Source organism: Colias croceus, chromosome 17, assembly GCF_905220415.1.
Source record: "Colias croceus chromosome 17, ilColCroc2.1".
In the NCBI taxonomy this organism is placed as follows: domain Eukaryota; kingdom Metazoa; phylum Arthropoda; class Insecta; order Lepidoptera; family Pieridae; genus Colias; species Colias croceus.
In genome coordinates, this window is record NC_059553.1 from 10,454,723 (window position 1) to 10,476,032 (window position 21,310).

The 21,310-nt window shown below is 35.7% G+C and overlaps 1 protein-coding gene across 2 annotated transcripts; it reads left to right on the plus strand.

The window, feature by feature from the left end:
* The first annotated feature begins 787 nt into the window (after positions 1–787).
* On the plus strand, positions 788–16,430 carry LOC123699048 (tafazzin). Of its 2 annotated transcripts, XM_045645905.1 has the most exons (6): positions 788–1,036; positions 3,983–4,108; positions 11,016–11,164; positions 12,496–12,672; positions 12,822–13,375; positions 13,691–16,430. In XM_045645905.1, exons 1-6 carry the CDS (start codon positions 922–924, stop codon positions 13,992–13,994), a joined length of 1,425 nt encoding a protein of 474 aa, XP_045501861.1. In that variant the 5' UTR covers positions 788–921; the 3' UTR covers positions 13,995–16,430. The 2 variants fall into 2 exon arrangements, with proteins under 2 accessions (XP_045501861.1, XP_045501862.1); XM_045645906.1 differs by lacking the exon at positions 12,822–13,375 and having other exon boundaries at positions 12,496–12,779.
* The last annotated feature ends 4,880 nt before the right edge of the window (positions 16,431–21,310 follow it).

A 21,310-nucleotide genomic window follows, 5' to 3' on the forward strand; every position in this document is an offset into this window, starting at 1 on the left:
CTGCATGATTCCTTCATGCTGACTGTGCCTTTCTCCTCACTCCTTTAACTTTATCATCATTTCCTTCTTTATTTTAAATTACATTTCAAGTTTTAAAATTTCTTTTATAATGTACTAACTTTCCGCCCGCGTTTTTAAAGAAAATCCTGCACAGTTCCCGTTCACGTAGGATTTCCGGGATAAAACCTAACCTATGTGTGTATGTACAAAATTTCATTGTAATCGGTTCCGCAGTGAAAGAGTAACATCCCTTCTCACATAATTTCGCATTTATTATATACGTAGGATTAAACAAATAATGTATTCAACTGAAATTAATTATAAGTTTTGTTTTTTTTATTATTTATTATTTCACGAAACCGTAAATGCAAAATACATTCACGATTTTATCGATTGAAGCACATCCCATCACTATCACCTTCTATCTATCTAAATACGTACCTATAGTAAAAATGGTGCCATGACTATGTTAAAACGTAGCTTGTTGTCTATAGCTGTCTCATTCTTTCATACGACGTTTTCTTTAGATAGAGAGAAACAAATATATGTAAATTGTATACGCTCGATACAAGTACTCTATAGGTTAATTGCTCTTAGTTTATAATAATTAATAATAATTATAAATCTGTTCTGATCTTATCTTATCTGCACCAGTTTATACCGACCACAGCCTAAAAAAATACATTTCCTAAAATGTTTATTTTATTAAATATAAACACTGAAAACGTCAAATGCAATGTCAGATGTCAATTGTCTACATGACATTCCATCGACGATCATTCACGTAATGTCATTCTCTACGCAACACGGTCGGGTTGAACAGGAGCAAGTGTCTCGTAAATGAAAAAGTTGAATATTATTAGAATTTTATCTGAATAACGATGTTTATGTAGTGTGTGTCGATTGTGCGCTCGTGGAACCATGGGCTACGATATCCGTTGGATCATACCGCGGCTCAGGAACCCCGGGAGACTGTGGAACTGTGCTAGTTCTCTCACTGTAGCTGTTGTAGGATTATTCAGTAAATTTATCGTAGGTAAGTGGTTCTAGTCATACAAAATATCATATTAAAATATTCTTAATTATTCGTAATCCTTTCCACGTGGCTCAGTTTAAATTAATTGTAACAAAGAACTAAGTTCAGCAGGTCGGGCTTACATCAGCGTAACCTGAACTAACTGTTTACAATGCATATCGATGACACGAATTAGAATTCATACTAATTGCAAATATTAACATGAATTTATTTTAACATTAGCATTTTTTGTTACCAGCCACCAAAGTTCATTCGCCTTTTCTTTCCTTCTTGTGTTGACCTGATGAACAAAAATTTGATCACTGATTTTTTATGCTTTCAAGTACTAATTTATCGCCAAATAAAATTTTACAAGCTTTTATTTATTGTAATACCTACTTGTTGAATATATGTATTTTAAAAAGTACACTTACATACAATAGTTTGTATACTGAATGTCTGTTATCATCTAGACATTTTATTCAAGCACTAGCGGTCCGCCCTGGCTTTGCCCGTGGTACATATTTAAGTTTTCTCTACATAAGAACCATCCTCGTACTTCAAGGAATATAATAAAAAAGAATTATCGAAATTGGTCCACCCTTTCACACGTGATACCGTGACAATGCAAAATGGGTTTCGTTTTTATATATATAGATTACATTTATTTAGAAGTTAATAATTGTAATAATTTTACAAATAAATCTAAAAAAGTGTAAACATGATAATATTATAAAATTATAATTGTTTAATAAAATACTCTTATGTATGTCGATTAAAAATTGTGTAAAATATCACAATTATTTATATACACTCAGTTACTCAAGTATAACAAAATTTTAAAAGCACATAAACACCAATACGGAAATGCCTTTTGTTTTTATAAATTCTGTTAATTGTATTTGCAAAAGATTGCAAACAGACCTTGAGATGTATTTATGTTAATTTAAAAAATAAAAATACTATTCATTGTGAATGGATGTATGTTCGTCAGTTTATTATTTATTTTTAGTTATGCTAAGAATTGTATAATGGAATAAACATTAATTTTATTTGAATTTGATAGATTACAAATATTTCATTCTACCTTCATATAAGTAAATTTTGTAGAAAATGACTCTGTATACATTGTACATAGCTTATCTATAGATAAAACTGATGATAACTATCAATTCTTTTGCTCAATTTAATGTTAAGTTTAGTATGAAGCAGGTAGAGCATTCATCATCTACTATCAGATAATTTGATAACAAACAAAACAACAATCAAACATTGATGATTTTTTTAATTAAGGCATTGAACTTTGATTGAAATAATTTGTTTTTTTTTTAGTTTTTTTCATTGGCCATTATTATTTGTATGTTTATTTATACTTATTTTTATTATATATTACAAAGGATACATAATATGTTTGTTTGTTTATTTGAACAAGCTCATTTCAGGAACGACTGTATCTCATTGAACTATTATTTAATTTTCTAAAATCCAATATTTGAGGCAGCATATACATTATGCTAGATCATTTTACAAAGTAGTAGTATGTATCAAAGAAAAACGTTGTTTAAATGTTAAAAAAATATTTGTTAACCAAAAAATTATGTGTAGCATCTTAATTGACCCTTTGATGTAACCCATTAAAATTGGAATATCTTACTTGACATTTTCATGTTTACACATTAAAACCACAACAAAGGAACAATTATATTTTAACAGCACTCAATCAATTAGGTACCTAAGCAGTGAGGATAATGGCAAAAATTCATTAACATATTATAGAGAAACCATACAAATTTTGAATTTTTTAAGGCTTTTATGTAGGACTAGGATCAGAACTTTAGTAGGTGTAAGTTAATAATCCGTATCATCCATTCCGCCGTGATCCCGCCCTTTTAACTGTCGTTAATAAATTAGGAGTATAAACCATTGTGAGTATGACCCAAAACGCTAGCCGTGTCAAGTTGAATTTGCCTAGAAAAAAATGCTTTTAAGATTAGAATAATACTCGCTTATTAGAAAATTAGCGACTATCCGCAAATTATCCCTCAAGAAAAATTTTACACGTATTATTTGCATGTAGAAATTAACGGAAATGTGTAGCTATGTATGAAAAATATAAAATTTGAGTAAGTTTTAATATTTAACTATACCAATTGGAAACAAATCGAGGTTTTTAACTATGGTAGTATGTTTATTTAAATAAAAAATTGTTCTATTTAATTTTATTTAATTTAGTAACTTAAACGACGTATAAATGATAACTATACCTCATAATTTAATTAAGCATGAAAATAATTATTTCCCTGGACTGGTTATTAATAGTCAACGGTAAAGATAAAAATAGGGTTAACATTTTATCCCCTCCTTGACCTTCGCATGACCGCTGCTTTGAGATCGATAATAATTATGGAAATTATGTTCTTCAGTATAGATTAACATTTAACATAGCAAACTCTTTTATTAATATTAATTATTTTTATAAATGTAACTTTTAACCACAGGTCCGAATCATGTCAATCATGAAATTACGCCTTTATCTGTAGAGCAGAAAGCCTTTTTGGTTCATTTTATAACGTGATTTATTGATTATAAACTGGACACTAAAAATATTGTAAACAATAAATCAGTCACAAAAATATTGCCAAGACTCACAGACGTAACTAGAAACCGAGCAAACTTTTAACAAGAAGATTCTCCTTTGTCTAATCCGAGACCTCAGCTTTTTCCGACGACACTCAGCTAGTAATATTTATAAAGTCGTTTGAATTAACAAATGTAAAAATGAATAAAAATAATCTATCGATTTTGTAAACTACCTCTTTACCGAGTAGCATAGGCAATTTTTTAACTCGTGGGAAGCCGAGGCAAACAGCTAGTTACCTACTTAATAGTTAATATGCAAAACTATCTACTAGACATCGATCATTTTATGCCTTTTCGAAGGAAACATAACGCCATATTCCATTGCAGAATTTCTGAACAAGACAACGGTGTACAACCGCGACGCGCTGTCTCGCGCGGTGCAGCGGCCGCACGATGTGCCTCTGCTGACCGTCTCCAACCACCACTCGTGCTTCGACGACCCGGGGCTATGGGGTAAGTACATTGCATACGTGGTGGAGACCTTTGGCAATAAGAAGCCTTTTAACTTAGTATAGAGGTATTTATAGTTATCAGGGGTGAGGTAACTTGTGACCAAGCTCGATACAAAATGGTTAAAATTTTATAATTAGGTGAAATACGAATAAATCGCGTGTTAAACCTGTTAAAGACCGAGTATAACATTGAAAAATATTAAGTTTTAAGTTTTAGGTAATTATTAATGTGATGAATTCGAACAGGAAAAAGCGAATAACTATAGCTGTTGTTAAGCTATGGGCACCGTTCATAAGTACTTACAATGTCCTGAATTTGAGAATTAAGACAACAAGTGAAATGATTAGCATAGACAAGAGGCATTTGTTCCATCACTCATTACACATTAACTTTAACGCAATAGCCATTAGTCACACAAACATTACCATTTCTACTTGTCCCAAATTAAAAACGTGACAAAGGTCCCGCGGGTCAAAACACTTGACTATTCATCGCGTATTAATAGTCGATAATCGCCAGACATTATTAACGTTAGTTGAAATAAGTTTCTTTTTTAACAATAAAATCTAAACGACCTTCAAATAATCAGAAGTGGACATAATTAAAATAGGACCAGCCTAAAGGCACGAGCTTTAAATTCAAAGAACAACAAAATCGGAAATTCTAAGGTATCTCACAAACATAAAGAAAGCACTCCTCCTTCTTTGAACTCGGTTCCAAACTCAGTATTATATTCATCATAGAAATTAAATTCCATGAGAGTTCAGCACGTGCCCGAGAGATTTCAGAACAATGATAATAATTGTACAATATCTGGCCCCCGGGGCGGCTACAAAGTGGAGTATTTACTTGCATGTAAATATTCGTGTAACAAATACATTATTTATTCTTTTGGTTTAGGTAAATTCGTTTGTTTTTCTTGGTATAAATCGATAGATAAACATTGAGAAAGCCTTTGTCCCTAGTGATAAATATTAATTAGTTCTGCTCCGTAGGTAAATTCGTTTGTTCTTGAATTGAATGATATAATAGATCTTAGGAAACCGTTGTCTCTGATTATGATTATGAATGGGTAGGTATGTTTTAGCTCCAGATTGCTTTTTACAAATATTTTTCTTAAATTTTCTCAGATATTGGAATCTAAATATGTAAGTAGGATATGTAGGTGGGAATCTTCCTCCTACATTCTCAGATCATATTGTTAAGACAGGATACAGGTGGGATACTCATTACTGTACTATTTTGGGAATGAATGTGCGGTTTTGCTCGTTATTTATACCCTTCTTTACATGAACCTTTTAGTTAGATGACACCGATCATATCGTAGTTTGAAAACAAGTAATCTAATCTCAAGCTACAATTTACTTACATTTAAAATGATTTGTATTTTTTGCAAAATCTGTTTAATTTTTAGGCTTAATATTATAATATTAAATTATAATGTTTGAATATCGATAGAACAAATTAAACTTATACATTATCTTTCTTAAATTCTAGATTAAAGTAATTAACGATAGATTTTGCTTTGCCTTTGATTAGTATGTTTTGCCTTCCGAAATTTTCTTCAAATCTCACTAATGTATTTCTCCTTGTATTTTCATTCGACGTTTTCAATATATCTCATAAGTTCAATCAAATATAAATAACGGAACGTGAAGTCTGTGAACAGGGGAACCCAATATGTTTGAAGGGTTACGTCAATAAGGCTTTATAGGGCTTTATCCTGTCTGCGTGGCGTCCGCGACCGCGACGTGAGGACGCATTTTTAAATGCTATTTTTCTAATACTCGTTTTTAAAACCTGAGTGTGTTTCTACATACCTTCTACAGCGTGTGTTACCTAGATGCATATGTTATTACTTTTTACTATTGCCAGTAATTTATCAATATTTTTGCTCAATAGAATTCGACCATTAACCCTATTTTTCAGCATACTTACTGATTACTTAACAACAAATATTGAAATCTAAACATTGAATGTATTCATAACAGGCGCGATGCCCGTATAACTGAATTTGCCCTTAAGTATTTCACATATTAATATTATGTTCTACACGCGAGATGTGCGCACACGCAGCTGGTAACAAAGGCTATTGTTGATAGTGATTCAACAATAATAACAACTATGTACGAGTGTATATTATATCGCAGAATGCACGAGTGCATCGCTGTGACTTACTGACTGACTGTTTTGGTGTACTTACATTCAAACATTGTGCATTTTTAACCAGTTAGACAAACTAAGTTTTACTTTAAAACATAGTTTAATTTAAATAAAGCCGTACATATTTATTTTATGTCATAAAAAAGTTATCAACAAACTTACATCTTTTAGCAAAAAAAGGATAACTGTAAGACCGCTAACTCTACGAATTATGTCTGAGATCCTTCAGCTGTCAACTAATCTAAATAGTAATGGTGCTATCCACAATTATATGTGAATTAAGGAAGTTAGTGTACTTTTTGGTAAAACCGGTCGTTAGATGTATATTTCAAGCAATATTTTGGACGGAAAGGTCGTCGACTTCCTTCTCATTATAAGTTTGAATTTTGAACTTATTTATTGACGTTTATTTCATTCCTCGAAGGTCAAACTACTCGTTTTTATCAAACCTCCATAAGCATATTATAGTATAGACCTTGTCCTTCCTACAACAGATGAAATAGGTACTCATAAACACGAAAAAACACACAACATATTTGTAAGTCATTTCCTATTGAACAGAATATCTAATCTAAACACGAGTTAATAGCTCGATAAAGCGGTTTATGAATGCATGCTCTACGTAAATGATATTAATTATACCGAGTACAATGGCGATCAGTGCTGGGGTCAACTCTCAAGACAAGCGCCCTTGTAGGATCGATAAGAGCTGACGTCACCGCACACGTCACCTCGTAGGGCTGTCGACACCTAGTTCTGTCCACGATATTAAATGTGTGCAGGAAATTCGATGCTCCAGTACAATGTGCCATTGATACTTCTGAAAATATATTGGCATGTCTCAATGCAATCATGCATAAAATAATTGTGTAGAATAAACATAACATACTAGTGGTCCGCCCTGGCTTCGCCCGTGGTACATATTTCGCAATAAAAGGTAGCCTATGTCCTTTCTCGGGTATCAAAATATCTCCATACCAAATTTCATGCAAATTGGTTCAGTAGTTTAGGCGTGATTGAGTAACAGACAGACAGACAGAGTTACTTTCGCATTTATAATATTAAGTATGGATTATGCTGACTCATTTTCTCACATAGCAAATGATAAACGATAATCAATATGTGACATACTAATAAAAATCAAAAATGTATAAATTAACCCATTGAGCCCCAAGCGGCCCGATCGGTCCGAGACACAATAGATTTTCTATTGTGTCTGTGGTTCCGGGGCCTGAGTTTCTACAACATGTTCATCGTTTGTTACGCTGTACGCAAGTAAAATAAGATTTTGATGTTTAAAACAAAATGTTATATAAATATTGCGCAAACGATATCAAATTTTGTGAACAAAAGCTTAAATATAATGCTGTACTTCACTGCAATAGATTACTATAATATATATTCCTAAAATATAGAATGTTGACAACCCTACCCTGACTGCTCTTTATACTCACTAATCACTTCTCTGATGTGATTTAACTCGATCTCAATGAACATCCAGGCCATTCTTCATTTTAAGGTGCACTTTAATTCATTATATCATACTTACTTCAGCAATGAATATTGTAAAATTATTTCTTGAACACAAAATTGGTTTATCGTGCGATTCACAAATCACAAAAACTATGCCCTGACTACTGTTTCCAGTTTTCCACATTTTATCCATCTCTACCAAGATCTCTACTCACGCAAATAAAAACTATAAGCTCGTATACATTCATAAAATAATTTTGCAGATATTATTTATCATCTGAAATATATAAAATACTTCGCACAATTTGCAAATAAAAATATGTATTCTGAATAACGACGGCGTGAAAACTTGAATAAATCGTTGAAATATCGGCCCGTGGTGGCGATACTCCAATTCGAGCGCATTAATAACGAGTCGGAACATTTTTGCATGATTGGACGTCCGCGGCGGCCAGCGGCTGCACCGATTTCAATTAAATCCTCCAAAACAATGCTGGAATTCTGCTCTTGGCATATTTCAAAGAGCTTAACGTATCTTTTTTAATTGATCTGGCTTCGAATTTAGTGGTGATATAATCGTTTAGGATGCTCCATTTAAGATTTATTGATATTAATTTAGAAGATAAGATTGCAGACAGCCGAGTAATATTTACTAATGTTTATGGTTGGTGGTGGATGCTTACCATCAGTCGACCCTCGTGCTTTGACTTTGCACTATAAAAAAAAATATACCGGCTGAATTGATAACCTCCTCCTTTTTTTTTTGAAGTCGGCTAAAAATAAATATAGTTTGTTTAAGATTTTTAAACTTAAATTTTTAACTACTTAAATATAAAAAATTCTTTAAAACAAGTTGTTTTCCAATAAATTTTTAGACAAGTTGTATAATATTTATAAACAAGATTCCATGCATTTTCTCTTGATCAAGGATCGAAGAACAACCGTACTGATACTGATAATAAAAGTGTATCTTTGGTGTTTATAGAAGTCATAACGACGACATTTATCATGCAAATGAGAGAGATCATAAAGTTTTATGTAATGGAGTGTTATTGACGACGAAGGCCGAACACTTTGAGATGACTTGTGTTCCTGAATTACATGACTACTTGTCTCACTTGTCTGCTCTTGAAATTCGTATCAATACAAAGAATACTCTTTACATTTTTCTTTGATCAGAAGTACGTTTTTTAAAAACCTCTTGTTCGAAAAAGATTACATTAAAAAAAATATTTAGCGATCTTCTCACTGTACAATAATGTGAGTGACACTCAGAATTAAGTACTTATGTTAAAGTTCTTAATAATTATTTTTTAAATTATGTATTATCAAACGGTGTATCGATATAAAGAGGATTTAAAGGTTTGGATTCCAAAGAAATTTAAATGGTTTTTTTTTCTCAATAAATTTAGAGTTTTTGTATTACATCACTATCAGATGCTAAGACTGCCCAGAGCAATAAATAATACTATAGGCTTACATTTCACACCATTATCCATTAGAAATTCATAAAACCCATAGTTATATTGGCCAATACGGTGGCATGTCTCCAAATATTTGGCAGGTCCCGACCTCGCACCCACACACGCGCACGTCACACACACACGCGCGACGTTACGCAATCAACTCATCAGCTGATTGCTACTCGCTCATTGAGTAGTTATCACTTCCGCTTCATTAACACGGTTCTTTTTAAGGCTTAGATTTTTTCATTTCAACATTAAATTATATGGCATTTTTTGTCCGGACCGGTAGGCTCTGTAGGACGTAGCCAAGGGTGGAAGATTAAATGGTGTATAAAGTTCATTTTTTGAAGGGATATTCCTTAGGTGCGTTGAGTGTTAAATTTCGCGTCATGGCAATACCGTCACGTCACTCCATGACTCACGGAGTAAGGCGACGATTTTGGTATTTTTGAATCTTGCCAAAGAAGTTTCACTTCTGACATGTGTGCATATGTATATACAACATAATCTGAAGAAATACATTTGTAAGATTTGTTATATTTGAATGAGAATTTATAGGTACTGTCTTACTATAAATATCCTTCTATTATCTCCATAATTGCATTTAAAATGTTGCCAAATATTGAATAGCTACCAAGTACCAGGGCAGCATAGCAAAGTAGGAGCCTACTATTAGATACTACTACCTTTAGATATGTGGAGGGTCTATAAATTCCGCGGTCGTTTCTAACCACAAAGGGTGTGTCGGTCAGGCGTTATTGCGTTATTTACCTATCTATTATGTAAAGTTGAACTGCGTCAAAGCCTCAAGGCTGCTGCGTAGCGGCCCCGCCTTCGGTACGCAGTATATTGGTATTGATGTCCTCGTATAGACTATAGGTGATAGTTTGGAAAGTCTATTGTAATGCAACAAATTTGGAGACTTTCGCAGCAGGATCTGTCTTTAGCTAAGATAGAGCTATTGAATTGATCGATATTAGGTCGTCTTATATTCACTTTAGTTATTGTATCATATTCCTTATTAAGTAAAATGGTAAAACGACCATAAAAACTGTGAAATCAAGGACCAACATTGGTGGTTGGTTGTTGGACCAACATACCTAAATTAGTGATAATCAAATTCATTAATTTACATAATTATGTTAACAATGCACAGCCAGTTTATAACGAATTATTTGTTAGTTATTTGTTGTGGTGTTGATCTGTATTCTGTGTATTATAAACATCGACACCTGACACTTGTATTAGTATTCCGATTGTACTAACTGTACGCAACAGCATTAGCATAATATACGCATTAAATGCGGAATAGGATCAATGTTGCAGGAAACAGTGAGCACAACCTTAAGGCAAGGTAGGACTTTCACTGCAATCGTGAGACTTCATCAGTCTGCTACTACATTGTAACATGATAATCAACTTCTTAGGAGCTACTATAGTTGGAGAACCGAGAACGTTTATGCAAACAATCTAGGATGGTTTTAATTGATACCTTATTTATTGCAAACAACCGCCTATCTGGCCTATCGACGCGCGGAAAATGCTTCGCGAAGCTGCTCGCTCTGTGTGGACCCGCCTATATTATGATACTTTATCGACAAATAACAAAATACATTACATATTACATATTAGGACTGTAAAATGTTATCATTAGGAACTAACACCGCAACAATTAGTTAACCGCTATAAGTACACTAGGCCTACATATTATGCAAAGTATGTCTTTTGATGAATTATTATAACAAGTTCGCTCTTATCACTTAACACATAAGGACCATAATAACACACATACAATACAATTGCAGGTGTGCTAGACACGCGCACGCTGCTAAGCAAACGGCGCATGCGCTGGTCGCTGGCGGCGCACGACATCTGCTTCACGAACGCGCTGCACGCGGCGTTCTTCGCGCTCGGCAAGTGCGTGCCCGTCGTGCGCGGCGCGGGAGTGCATCAGGTAGGCTTGTTATTTACCTATGTATTGTTTTTTTTTGTCCACTGAACTGGTTACAATTGCATGCAATTTATGCGCTAACATTTAGTTAATTTATAAGTTATAACCTTCTAGATGTAGCAGAGCATGCAAATTTACAAATTTAATTTGGATACTGATTTGGAATAACAAACAGTAAGACAGTTGAATTGTATAACTTAATTTATCTAAACCAGGTGCAACCGACAACATTATACACAGATTTTTATGTGTTGTATTGTGTGCAGTATCGTATATTATAAAGTCTAATGAAAGAAAATGGTACAGATTTCTATAGATTATATCTATGTTGGATATTAGATTCATATTTTTTTAATAATTATGACTATAAGGTCACGTCTATTATACAAATACATGATGGTGGTATGATAAAGATAATTCTTTCATCAGGACAGGACGTGATTGTATCTGGGTAAACACTTAAATAAAATTGAAATATGGTCATGAATAAAGATCGTTTGGTGGATAAAAAAAAATATTTTTTATACATTTAACATCTGATAACATGTAAAACATCGTGTCAACGACATATCGATTTATATTTGCAAAAAATCCGAAAAAAACTTGTATTTCCCTTAGGTATTTCCCACACTACCATGTTCTCACTGTAATAAACATATATATACAGATTATAGTTAATGATTATTGATCGATGTTCCCACAACAATCGGATGCAGACATTAAGTCGTCTGCGGATGCCTCACGGATTTTATTGTTGCATTGTGCACTCGCCTCGTTATCCACTGCACTTCATCAGTATATGGAGATTTCTCGCCCTAATTAAATATATTATGACCTTTTCATTGGTGGATAATTTGAATTGATTTTATAATTATGTACTGTGATGTTTTTGCTGCAGTCGAGATTCAGCTGTCTAAAAATTTTTCGAAAAAATATAACTAAAACAAAAAAATACTAGAAAATATACTTTCCTTTGCCTTACCTAGAGATGAAATTATGTAAATTTATACATATTGGTTGATGTTGACGCATTATAATTTAGAAATAAATCAGGTCGGTGTATAATGATCGTTGTGAGCCAGTTAGACTGTGTAACAAATAGATTACAATTTAAATGCAACATTTGTGTATGCTTATCGATGCATTTGCATAGATATCTCTCTGCACCCATACATAGAACATGCAACGTTATATCCATGAAAGTGTGCAAATTTCAAAATCGTAATACAATTTTTATTCAGATTATATAATTATGCGAAGCATATTAGCATTTTGACAACCGAAGATTTTGTGGGGATCAGTAAGCGTTGGTGTAATGTGTCGTGGTATTGCAGCCGGCGATGGACTTCTGCGTGGAGCGGCTGTGCTGCGGCGAGTGGGTGCACATCTTCCCCGAGGGCCGCGTGAACGTGGACAAGGAGCACATCCGCTTCAAGTGGGGCGTGGGGCGGCTCGTGGCCGACAGCGCGGCGCGGGGCCGGCCGCCGCTCGTGCTGCCCGTGTGGCACGAGGGCATGGACCGCGTGCTGCCCAACGCCGAGCCCTACCGCCTGCAAGCGCGCCGCCGCCTCTACCTGGCCGTGGGCGAGCCCATCGCGCTGCGCCCGCTGCTGGACCGGTCCGTATACTGCCGCCGCTCGTGCTGCCCGTGTGGCACGAGGGCATGGACCGCGTGCTGCCCAACGCCGAGCCCTACCGCCTGCAAGCGCGCCGCCGCCTCTACCTGGCCGTGGGCGAGCCCATCGCGCTGCGCCCGCTGCTGGACCGGTCAGTATACTGCCGCCGCTCGTGCTGCCCGTGTGGCACGAGGGCATGGACCGCGTGCTGCCCAACGCCGAGCCCTACCGCCTGCAAGCGCGCCGCCGCCTCTACCTGGCCGTGGGCGAGCCCATCGCGCTGCGCCCGCTGCTGGACCGGTCAGTATACTGCCGCCGCTCGTGCTGCCCGTGTGGCACGAGGGCATGGACCGCGTGCTGCCCAACGCCGAGCCCTACCGCCTGCAAGCGCGCCGCCGCCTCTACCTGGCCGTGGGCGAGCCCATCGCGCTGCGCCCGCTGCTGGACCGGTCAGTATACTGCCGCCGCTCGTGCTGCCCGTGTGGCACGAGGGCATGGACCGCGTGCTGCCCAACGCCGAGCCCTACCGCCTGCAAGCGCGCCGCCGCCTCTACCTGGCCGTGGGCGAGCCCATCGCGCTGCGCCCGCTGCTGGACCGGTCCGTTGCTTGTTATAGTCGCGTACTCACCGTTACCACATCATAAATATTAATTTAATCCTTACGATAGATTGATGCTTTATAGGTGACGTTTTACTTATGATGAACGATAAATATTAACTTTTAATTGTTGTTATACAGAAGTTGAGTTGTAAGAGCGTGCAAAATTTGTGTAATCGTATCAGCACTGCTGTTTCTAGTTGTACATTAACTTATACTTTATCGCATCGAATACCATATAAAAATACTTATCTTTTTACACGGAGAACACAATTACAAAAAAACAAATCAATAATATATAAAACTTGATTCCAGACTGAAGGATAGCAACGCGTCCGAAGAGGAGACGCGTCGTGTGATCACCGAGCGGATCCAAGAGGAGCTGCTGCGGCTGCGGGACCGCGCGCACGCGCTCATCCAGCGCGCGGTCGGGCGCCGCGCCGACGGGCTGCTCGACCGCCGCACCGACACGCTCACGCCCGCCCCGCCCGCACCGCCCGCACCGCCCGCACCGCCCGCACCGCACACACCGCACACAGCACCGCACACACCGCACGCCAACGGCAAGGAGCGCCCCCAGCCGCCGCGCAGGGACACCGACAGCGAGAAGGAGCCCTAGAGCGGCCGATACCAATGAATGAACATCGGAGTGGATACAACTGTAGGCTAGATGAAAACCAGCGTCAGAACCGACGCGGTTCTAAAGATACAAGTACTGTAAGCTACGGATACAACGTCCTCGAATTAAAGGGGATGGCCAGTGATGAACTCGAGTGGCGATGTGAAATATTTATAATTTTATATGTAACTTTTACCAATGTGAATATCCCCCGCCGACGGATTTGACGCGTCCCTGCGGCGCAGGGCGGTCGCAAATTCCTCTACTCGAAGAGATATATTTATGTATCGTGACGGTTTCCAAAGTAATGTTTGGTTTTATCGAAACTAGCATATCAAGTGTAAGCGTTAGTGGATACGTTTTATATGAATTTACATTGGTCTGGTCTGTGTCGACTTCTGAGACGCACAACTCACGACTCTGATTGCCTTCGACTAGGTTATACGCGCTTTTGAATAGCCTCGATGAGATTTATTAGTTAAATCAAATACTCCATTTCATTTGTCTGATATTGTTAACATGCCAAAGTGAATTATTTTTTATCATGAAATTCCACTAAGTTGCTGACTCCTTGCGAACCGCTCGTAGCATTTAGCAAAATTGACCTACCTCATAGAATATGGAGCTTGCTACACAGTGCAAGGATACCTGCAAAGCCAAACCGTATCTTTTTTATAGAAGTAATAAAATTGTAAAAAAAAACGAATCCAGTATGAGCCAAATATATTGCCCTGTGTTTTCTATTTATAAAAAAATATTTACTTAAAAACATTCTAAGAAAAATATCAATCTAAAATATTGAATTCTTAAAGAAGGCGATCACAAATTCCACGTGAGCTCACGTTTGGATTGTGCATTGAGACCTTGACGTTAGTTGTGTGGCGGCGATGAGGCGAAATGTTTTAATACAATATTTATAATATTTCCCCCAACACCGCACCTAGGTGCACTGTAGATATAAGTTATGCGTGTCTAAGTAATAACTCGGTGTTTTGTACGTGTGTGCGTGTGTGCGTGCGTGTGTGTGCGTGTGTGCCCGGTGCCACGTCACTAGAAGTTTTATAATCGAAAATTAAATAAATTTCGATATTTTTTAAATGTTGTAGAGGTCACACATTGTTGTTTAGGAAATATTTTCTTAAATCTTCGTTCTTTACTATTTAACTGTTGGTGAATTCGATGTGTCGATTATAAATATATTGTTAGACTTGTGTCAAATGCGAGCTTTCCGTAGTGCCCACTGTCCCGTTGACCTTTTTAGTATTTTTACACTTTACCTCGTGGTTATTATTTACACCCAGTAATAGATTAAACTCCAAATTTTCATAGACATATATTAGACCGGAATCAATGTCACGTGGAGTTGTACTTAAAAAATAACTTATACTATGCTATTTGTTGTGACGAGTTTTGCATTTCAAACTAAATTAATTAAATTTTATTTTTAAACATAACCAAAATTGCACTTGACGTGAAATGAATTTTTATAATTCCAATGTAATCGAAGAGGAATTAATTTGTATGTAAAACAAAAAGTCTAATACCATGTATTTTCTTATTATATGAAATATTACAGAGGAATATAAGAATTATGATCACCTATTTAGGGCCGATTTTTGAATACTCCTAACTTTATCTAGTAAATAATAATTATTCTGTCTCTTTCCTTTGTTTTAAACGCTTGAGATGTCTTTTATATCTTTCATATAACTTTTACTAGGAACTTAAAAATCGGCGCCTAATCTCGCATAATATTAAATTGGTTGTGCATCTAATTTTCTCTTCACTCAAACTCGTATTGCTTAGTGTAAATGTTGTGTATAGTGAAGTTTATCTTGCTTGTATTTGCGTGTACAATTCGTTCTAAGCTAATTCCTCATAATAATTGAGCTAATTGTGAGTCGTGTCGTGGTGTATAGTGAAAGAAGTGTAGTACGTAGCTGTTACCAGAGGGTCGAGTGTCCTGCAATCAGTCAACATTACTTTTGTATAAAATTGTCTTCCGCTCATTTTTGTAATTATTATTTATTTTTAATATTAAGTTTAAAGTACGCTTCGTTTCTATTTTTCTAAATTAAGATATTTTTAGAAACCGGCTCATGCGATGACAGTGTGAGTGAATCGTAACAACACAGGACCAATTTTAATATTTCTAATTTTTTTCGACGATTTGATATCAATTGTAATAAGCAGTTTTCATTGCACAAATCAGTATAATTTGTCGCTTTCTTAAATATTGATTTAGTTAATGCTCCCAGAATGTCATAGTAGTCAAGTGAAGTGGGCTGAAGTTGGATTTTTAATATGTTCCTGTGTGCTCGTACGGGGGAGGGGAGTGAGGTGCGAGGGGGGAGGGGTCGTCGATGTTGTCCAAAGTATGCGCTTTTTGATGAATTATGTATATGTTTTCGGTAATAAATCGATGGACCTTATAAACACTGGTTTTATTTCCATACCTTACTCACTAACTTTTAAAATTACAAAAGCAATAAATAACTTTGTAACCGAATTTTGATTCGTAAGCTATACATGATTTAAGTGATGTAGTTACACAATTAAATAAAACTATCGCCATAGAGAATAGAGATCGCACTTTTTTTATTTTATTTTACGCCTTTAGTACACCGACGCGTTCGCGTGCGGCAGCGAAACATCGAAAAATCTGTCAGTACTATGGCAGGATTTCGCATATGATATGTCTCACTCTAGCACATAGATAGATGAAATAGTTGCGTCCTTGTCAGTATAGTTTCGCAAGGAACTGCGAAATGGCCATTAATCGGGTAAATTTTTTTTCAATTTATCAAAGTTATATATATAAGACAAGATTATACAATAGACTAATTTTGAGTAGCAAGTGAATAACCTACACTCTTATATTATAGTGTACATTAATATATATGATTCATAGCTACCTACGCAATACTATACCGATTACCGACTCACGTCGGAGAACATAACACTGAATTGGAAATAAGAAACTAAAATAAAAAAAATCCAAAAGTGCACGCCGCATAATCTCATCCTTTACAATAAAATTGATTATTTATAAAGGTGTATATAATATAAGTATGTAGATATTTATGTATATGGTGTAAATAAAGAATATATATAGATATACTAAAATTATGGAGAACAGTCGATATTTTTTGTTGTTTATTTAATAACAATTAAACCACATCGAATCAGACCCTGAAAAATGAAAGGGTTCTATTCCTGAGCATACTCAAGCGTAAGAGAAAAAAAAAGACTCGATTAGTAAAGTATTTCGGTCGCTATCGTGTTAACAAGAAAATCCTCCGCACATACAGACACACGGACGTCCAAGACAGAACTTTTTTAAACTGTTTTTTAACTAGTTTAAATAACAAAAATGACATCAAAAATATCATGAATGTTAAAAATAGTGTTTTTTCTTAATATTATGTGTGTGTATGTATTATCTTACAAGTGCAATGTATGATACATAAAGACATTTTAAGTTTGAAAAATCAGATGTTTTGCGCGAAGTGACAGTAGTACCACAATATACAGATACATACAGTAAGGAAACTTCATACAAAATGTTCGAAATGGCTCCCCTCCCATAAAGCGTGTTTTCGAGGGTATTGAGGGGGATTGATAGTAGCGGGTGACACATCCACAGATTTTGAATATAGTATAGAAAAAAGTTTAAAGTGATGTCATTTCACATTAAATAAATATCGATTGTTTCAGTTTGTAGCCCTTTCAATAAATATATATCTGTATCGTATCTGACTACAAGTTAAAAAGAGACTATTTTTTAATTTCTATAGATATGGCAGTATGAGTTTTAAATTATGTTGACATATTTTCTACCAAAATGATAGCTACAAATAGTACCTATTAGGAGTCCAGTCTGTTTAAAGACCGCATCTATTTTTTACGCAATCTAGAAGAGCACGAAAATCTAAAAAATGGAAACCTTAAAAAATTTATATTTTTTGGTTTTTATGGCATTCAAATGCTTTATAAATATAAATTTATAAAGGATAGAAAAAATTCGATCACGAGGCGGGACTTGAACCCGCATCCTTCGCGCCATTCCGGGGCGGATGCCTAACCAACTCAGCCACTCGTGACCCGCCTGAGCAATCGAATTTATTCTATCCTTTCAGTTTTATGTGTCTTAAGGGACACACCGCGCGCCATCTATTGAGATGATTTAACAACCATTTCAACCAATATGAAGCACTTTTCAGTGAATACAATATTGTAACGATGGAACACGACCTTTTCTTGAATTTATATTTTTTGGTTTTTATGGCATTCAAATGCTTTATAAATATAAATTTATAAAGGATAGAAAAAATTCGATCACGAGGCGGGACTTGAACCCGCATCCTTCGCGCCATTCCGGGGCGGATGCCTAACCAACTCAGCCACTCGTGACCCGCCTGAGCAATCGAATTTATTCTATCCTTTCAGTTTTATGTGTCTTAAGGGACACACCGCGCGCCATCTATTGAGATGATTTAACAACCATTTCTTTAAATTTATGTGCATAATTACGTAAATATTAGGGAAGAAAAAGATAGATATTATAATAATTATTATTGTATTTTTATCGATACGTGACTTTACCACTTTGTCAAGCACTAAGCCTGTCAAACTATTTTCTTTTTCATCCTAAAACAAAAAGGTTATATAAAAGGAGGTTCTATGTTCGTATAATAATAATTTTAATTTATTTTTGCATATTTTGTGTTTTTTAATTTAATTTAATTTATCGTTTTAAAAATAATTTAGTAGGTATACCTACATACAAGTATTGTTAATTCTGGTTTAAAATAATTATTGAATACTTATATGTATCATACAAATATCAAGCATTATAAATAATTTAGGTAGGTACCTACATTAAAATAGCCTTCGGCGTCCAAAAAAGACAAGATTTCGAAATATAGCACTGAAAAAAAACGTACCTATTTACTTTTACAAGGTTTATAACTTAACTGTGTATTTTCACCTTTTGCCCTATTTAATTCATATTATTTTATAATATTATATTTATGAACGTACTGCCGCTCTAATCGCCAAAAGACGGGCCACTGAAAATCAGTGTTGCAACTGCGTTGCAATTTATGCTGAGTGGCTACCTTTTTGGCTCCACTTCTTAGCTTCATATCGTATTTTAATTTTATGTACTGTGTTTGAATTATATTGTCATTGTACTGTATTCTAATTGTATTGTGTGTTAATTGTGTTACTTCAACTGTGTGGAGTCAAATAAATTATCTTTACCTTTATCTTTATATATTTTATTGAGTTTGTTTCTTCTTGTAAATTCATATTTAGGCTACACCATTTTTTAATTTTAACGGGTTTTAATCTCAAAATTACCACAAAGTCAACTGTGAAAAAAAGCAAACAGAAATATACAGGCCGAATTGATAACCTCCTCCATTTTTGAAGTCGGTTAAATATCAAAAAGGTAATAGCCCTATAGCTATACGTCATAATTTCATCGCAGGGGCTTAAACGTCTTATTCACGGTCCATCTTGACGTACGTCCCGCCAAGGTCATACACGATGCACGACGCAAAACGACCGTGAATAGTATTGACGTACGTCAATAATTATTATTATTACGTTGCTGGATGTGCACGACCAATTTTTCATCCAGCGAGCACCCCCACCACCGCGAACGTCGTGCAGATGGACAGTGAATAGGCTTGCTGTACAGCAGATCAGTGTTGCCAACAGAAATTAATGTAAATACTTGGAAACGTGGCCTATTGATATGATTTTTTTGTGATAACTTAGTAGTTAGTTTAGTTTTGTGATAACGTAGTGAGTACATGAGCAAGCAAGAAACAGTTATTTTATATTTTTATGTACACAGGAAATACCCAATTATCATTACTTTTGGATCAACCTAGTACACATGGACAGTTTATATTCAGAAGTTATTATTTTAAAAGAACTCCAAGGCGAATTGTTGAATAACAAAGATTTTATGCAAAAGTCCACTGCAGAAAAATGGCAATTTATTTTAAAAAAATGTCCTAACGAATTTGTTTGTTTAAAAAAAATGATTAGCTATATTATACTCTCTGTTCCCGCCACTTCAGCATTTACTGAAAGAGTCTTTTCGGTCATGAATGTGAAGTGGCGGGAAGAGAGAAACCGAGCTTCATTAAAAATTAATTAAAAATGAGCTCTTGAAATAAATTTAGATTTGGAATGTTTGGATTCATATAATTCATTTAAAAATAATGAAAAATTCTTAGGTACTGCAAAAAGTACAAAAAAACACATTTTTAAAAATATTTATTTACTCTTTATACATCCAGCACAGTGGATTTCTGGTGGTTTCAGAGGTCTCTTCTGGTGGGTAGCTTGATACTTCGGTGGCAACACTGGCAGCCTTGAGCTGACGTACAGCGGGGATGGACCGTGAATATGCGTCGTGCATCGTGTATGACCTTGGCGGGACGTACGTCAAGATGGACCGTGAATAAGACGCTTTAGTTTCCTAACTGTATGTACGTAGTATATATCTGTCAACTGTGGTAGTACCCACCTCAACGCTTCGCTTATGAGGCGTGCAAAACATAATGCCATAATTATTACATTAATAAAAATACCATAATTTACTAGCAATGCCCTGCGGACTGCGGTTTTACCCGTAGTGCTCCACTCCTGTTGGTCTAAGGCATATCCTGTTGGTTCAAGGGCATTAATTGACACTGTATAAACTATAAGTGCCCTCTGTTAATCCCAAACTATTAAAAAAGTGTACGGAGAAGTATACGAAAAATCTTGTTTCAAAGAAATTAAATATTTTTGTTTACATTGCTGACTTGCGTAACAAAACGGCAACATTGCATGAATGACTCCTAAATTACTAATTATGCCTATGGTACATACAAAGAGTAAACTAAGGTTATATACAGGAACTATAGTACAGTCTGACCGGGAAGATATATCATGTTTTAACTAAGAAGAAACTGCGAAATATTCCTGTGACTAAACTATTGCTTACGTTCAACTTACGTTGATCAGATTTTTTGTTGTATAGCCTATACACAAAATAGGTGGTATCAATTAATTTCTCTCGCTTTTATCATCGTTGTATAGAGAAGAGAAGAGATAATTCAAAGTAGTTATAGCTTTACCGCAACCGCTGTACCCCGCCTTAGGTATGTGCGCGGCGAGGGTCTCCGCCTCACCGCACATAGGTACCTAGGGCGCCTAGGGCGCGGTACAGCGGTTGCGGTCAAGCTATAGTACAAGTTAGTACTTAGAGGGTCGGTCTGCATAAATCAACGCATGTGTTTCGAATACGATGC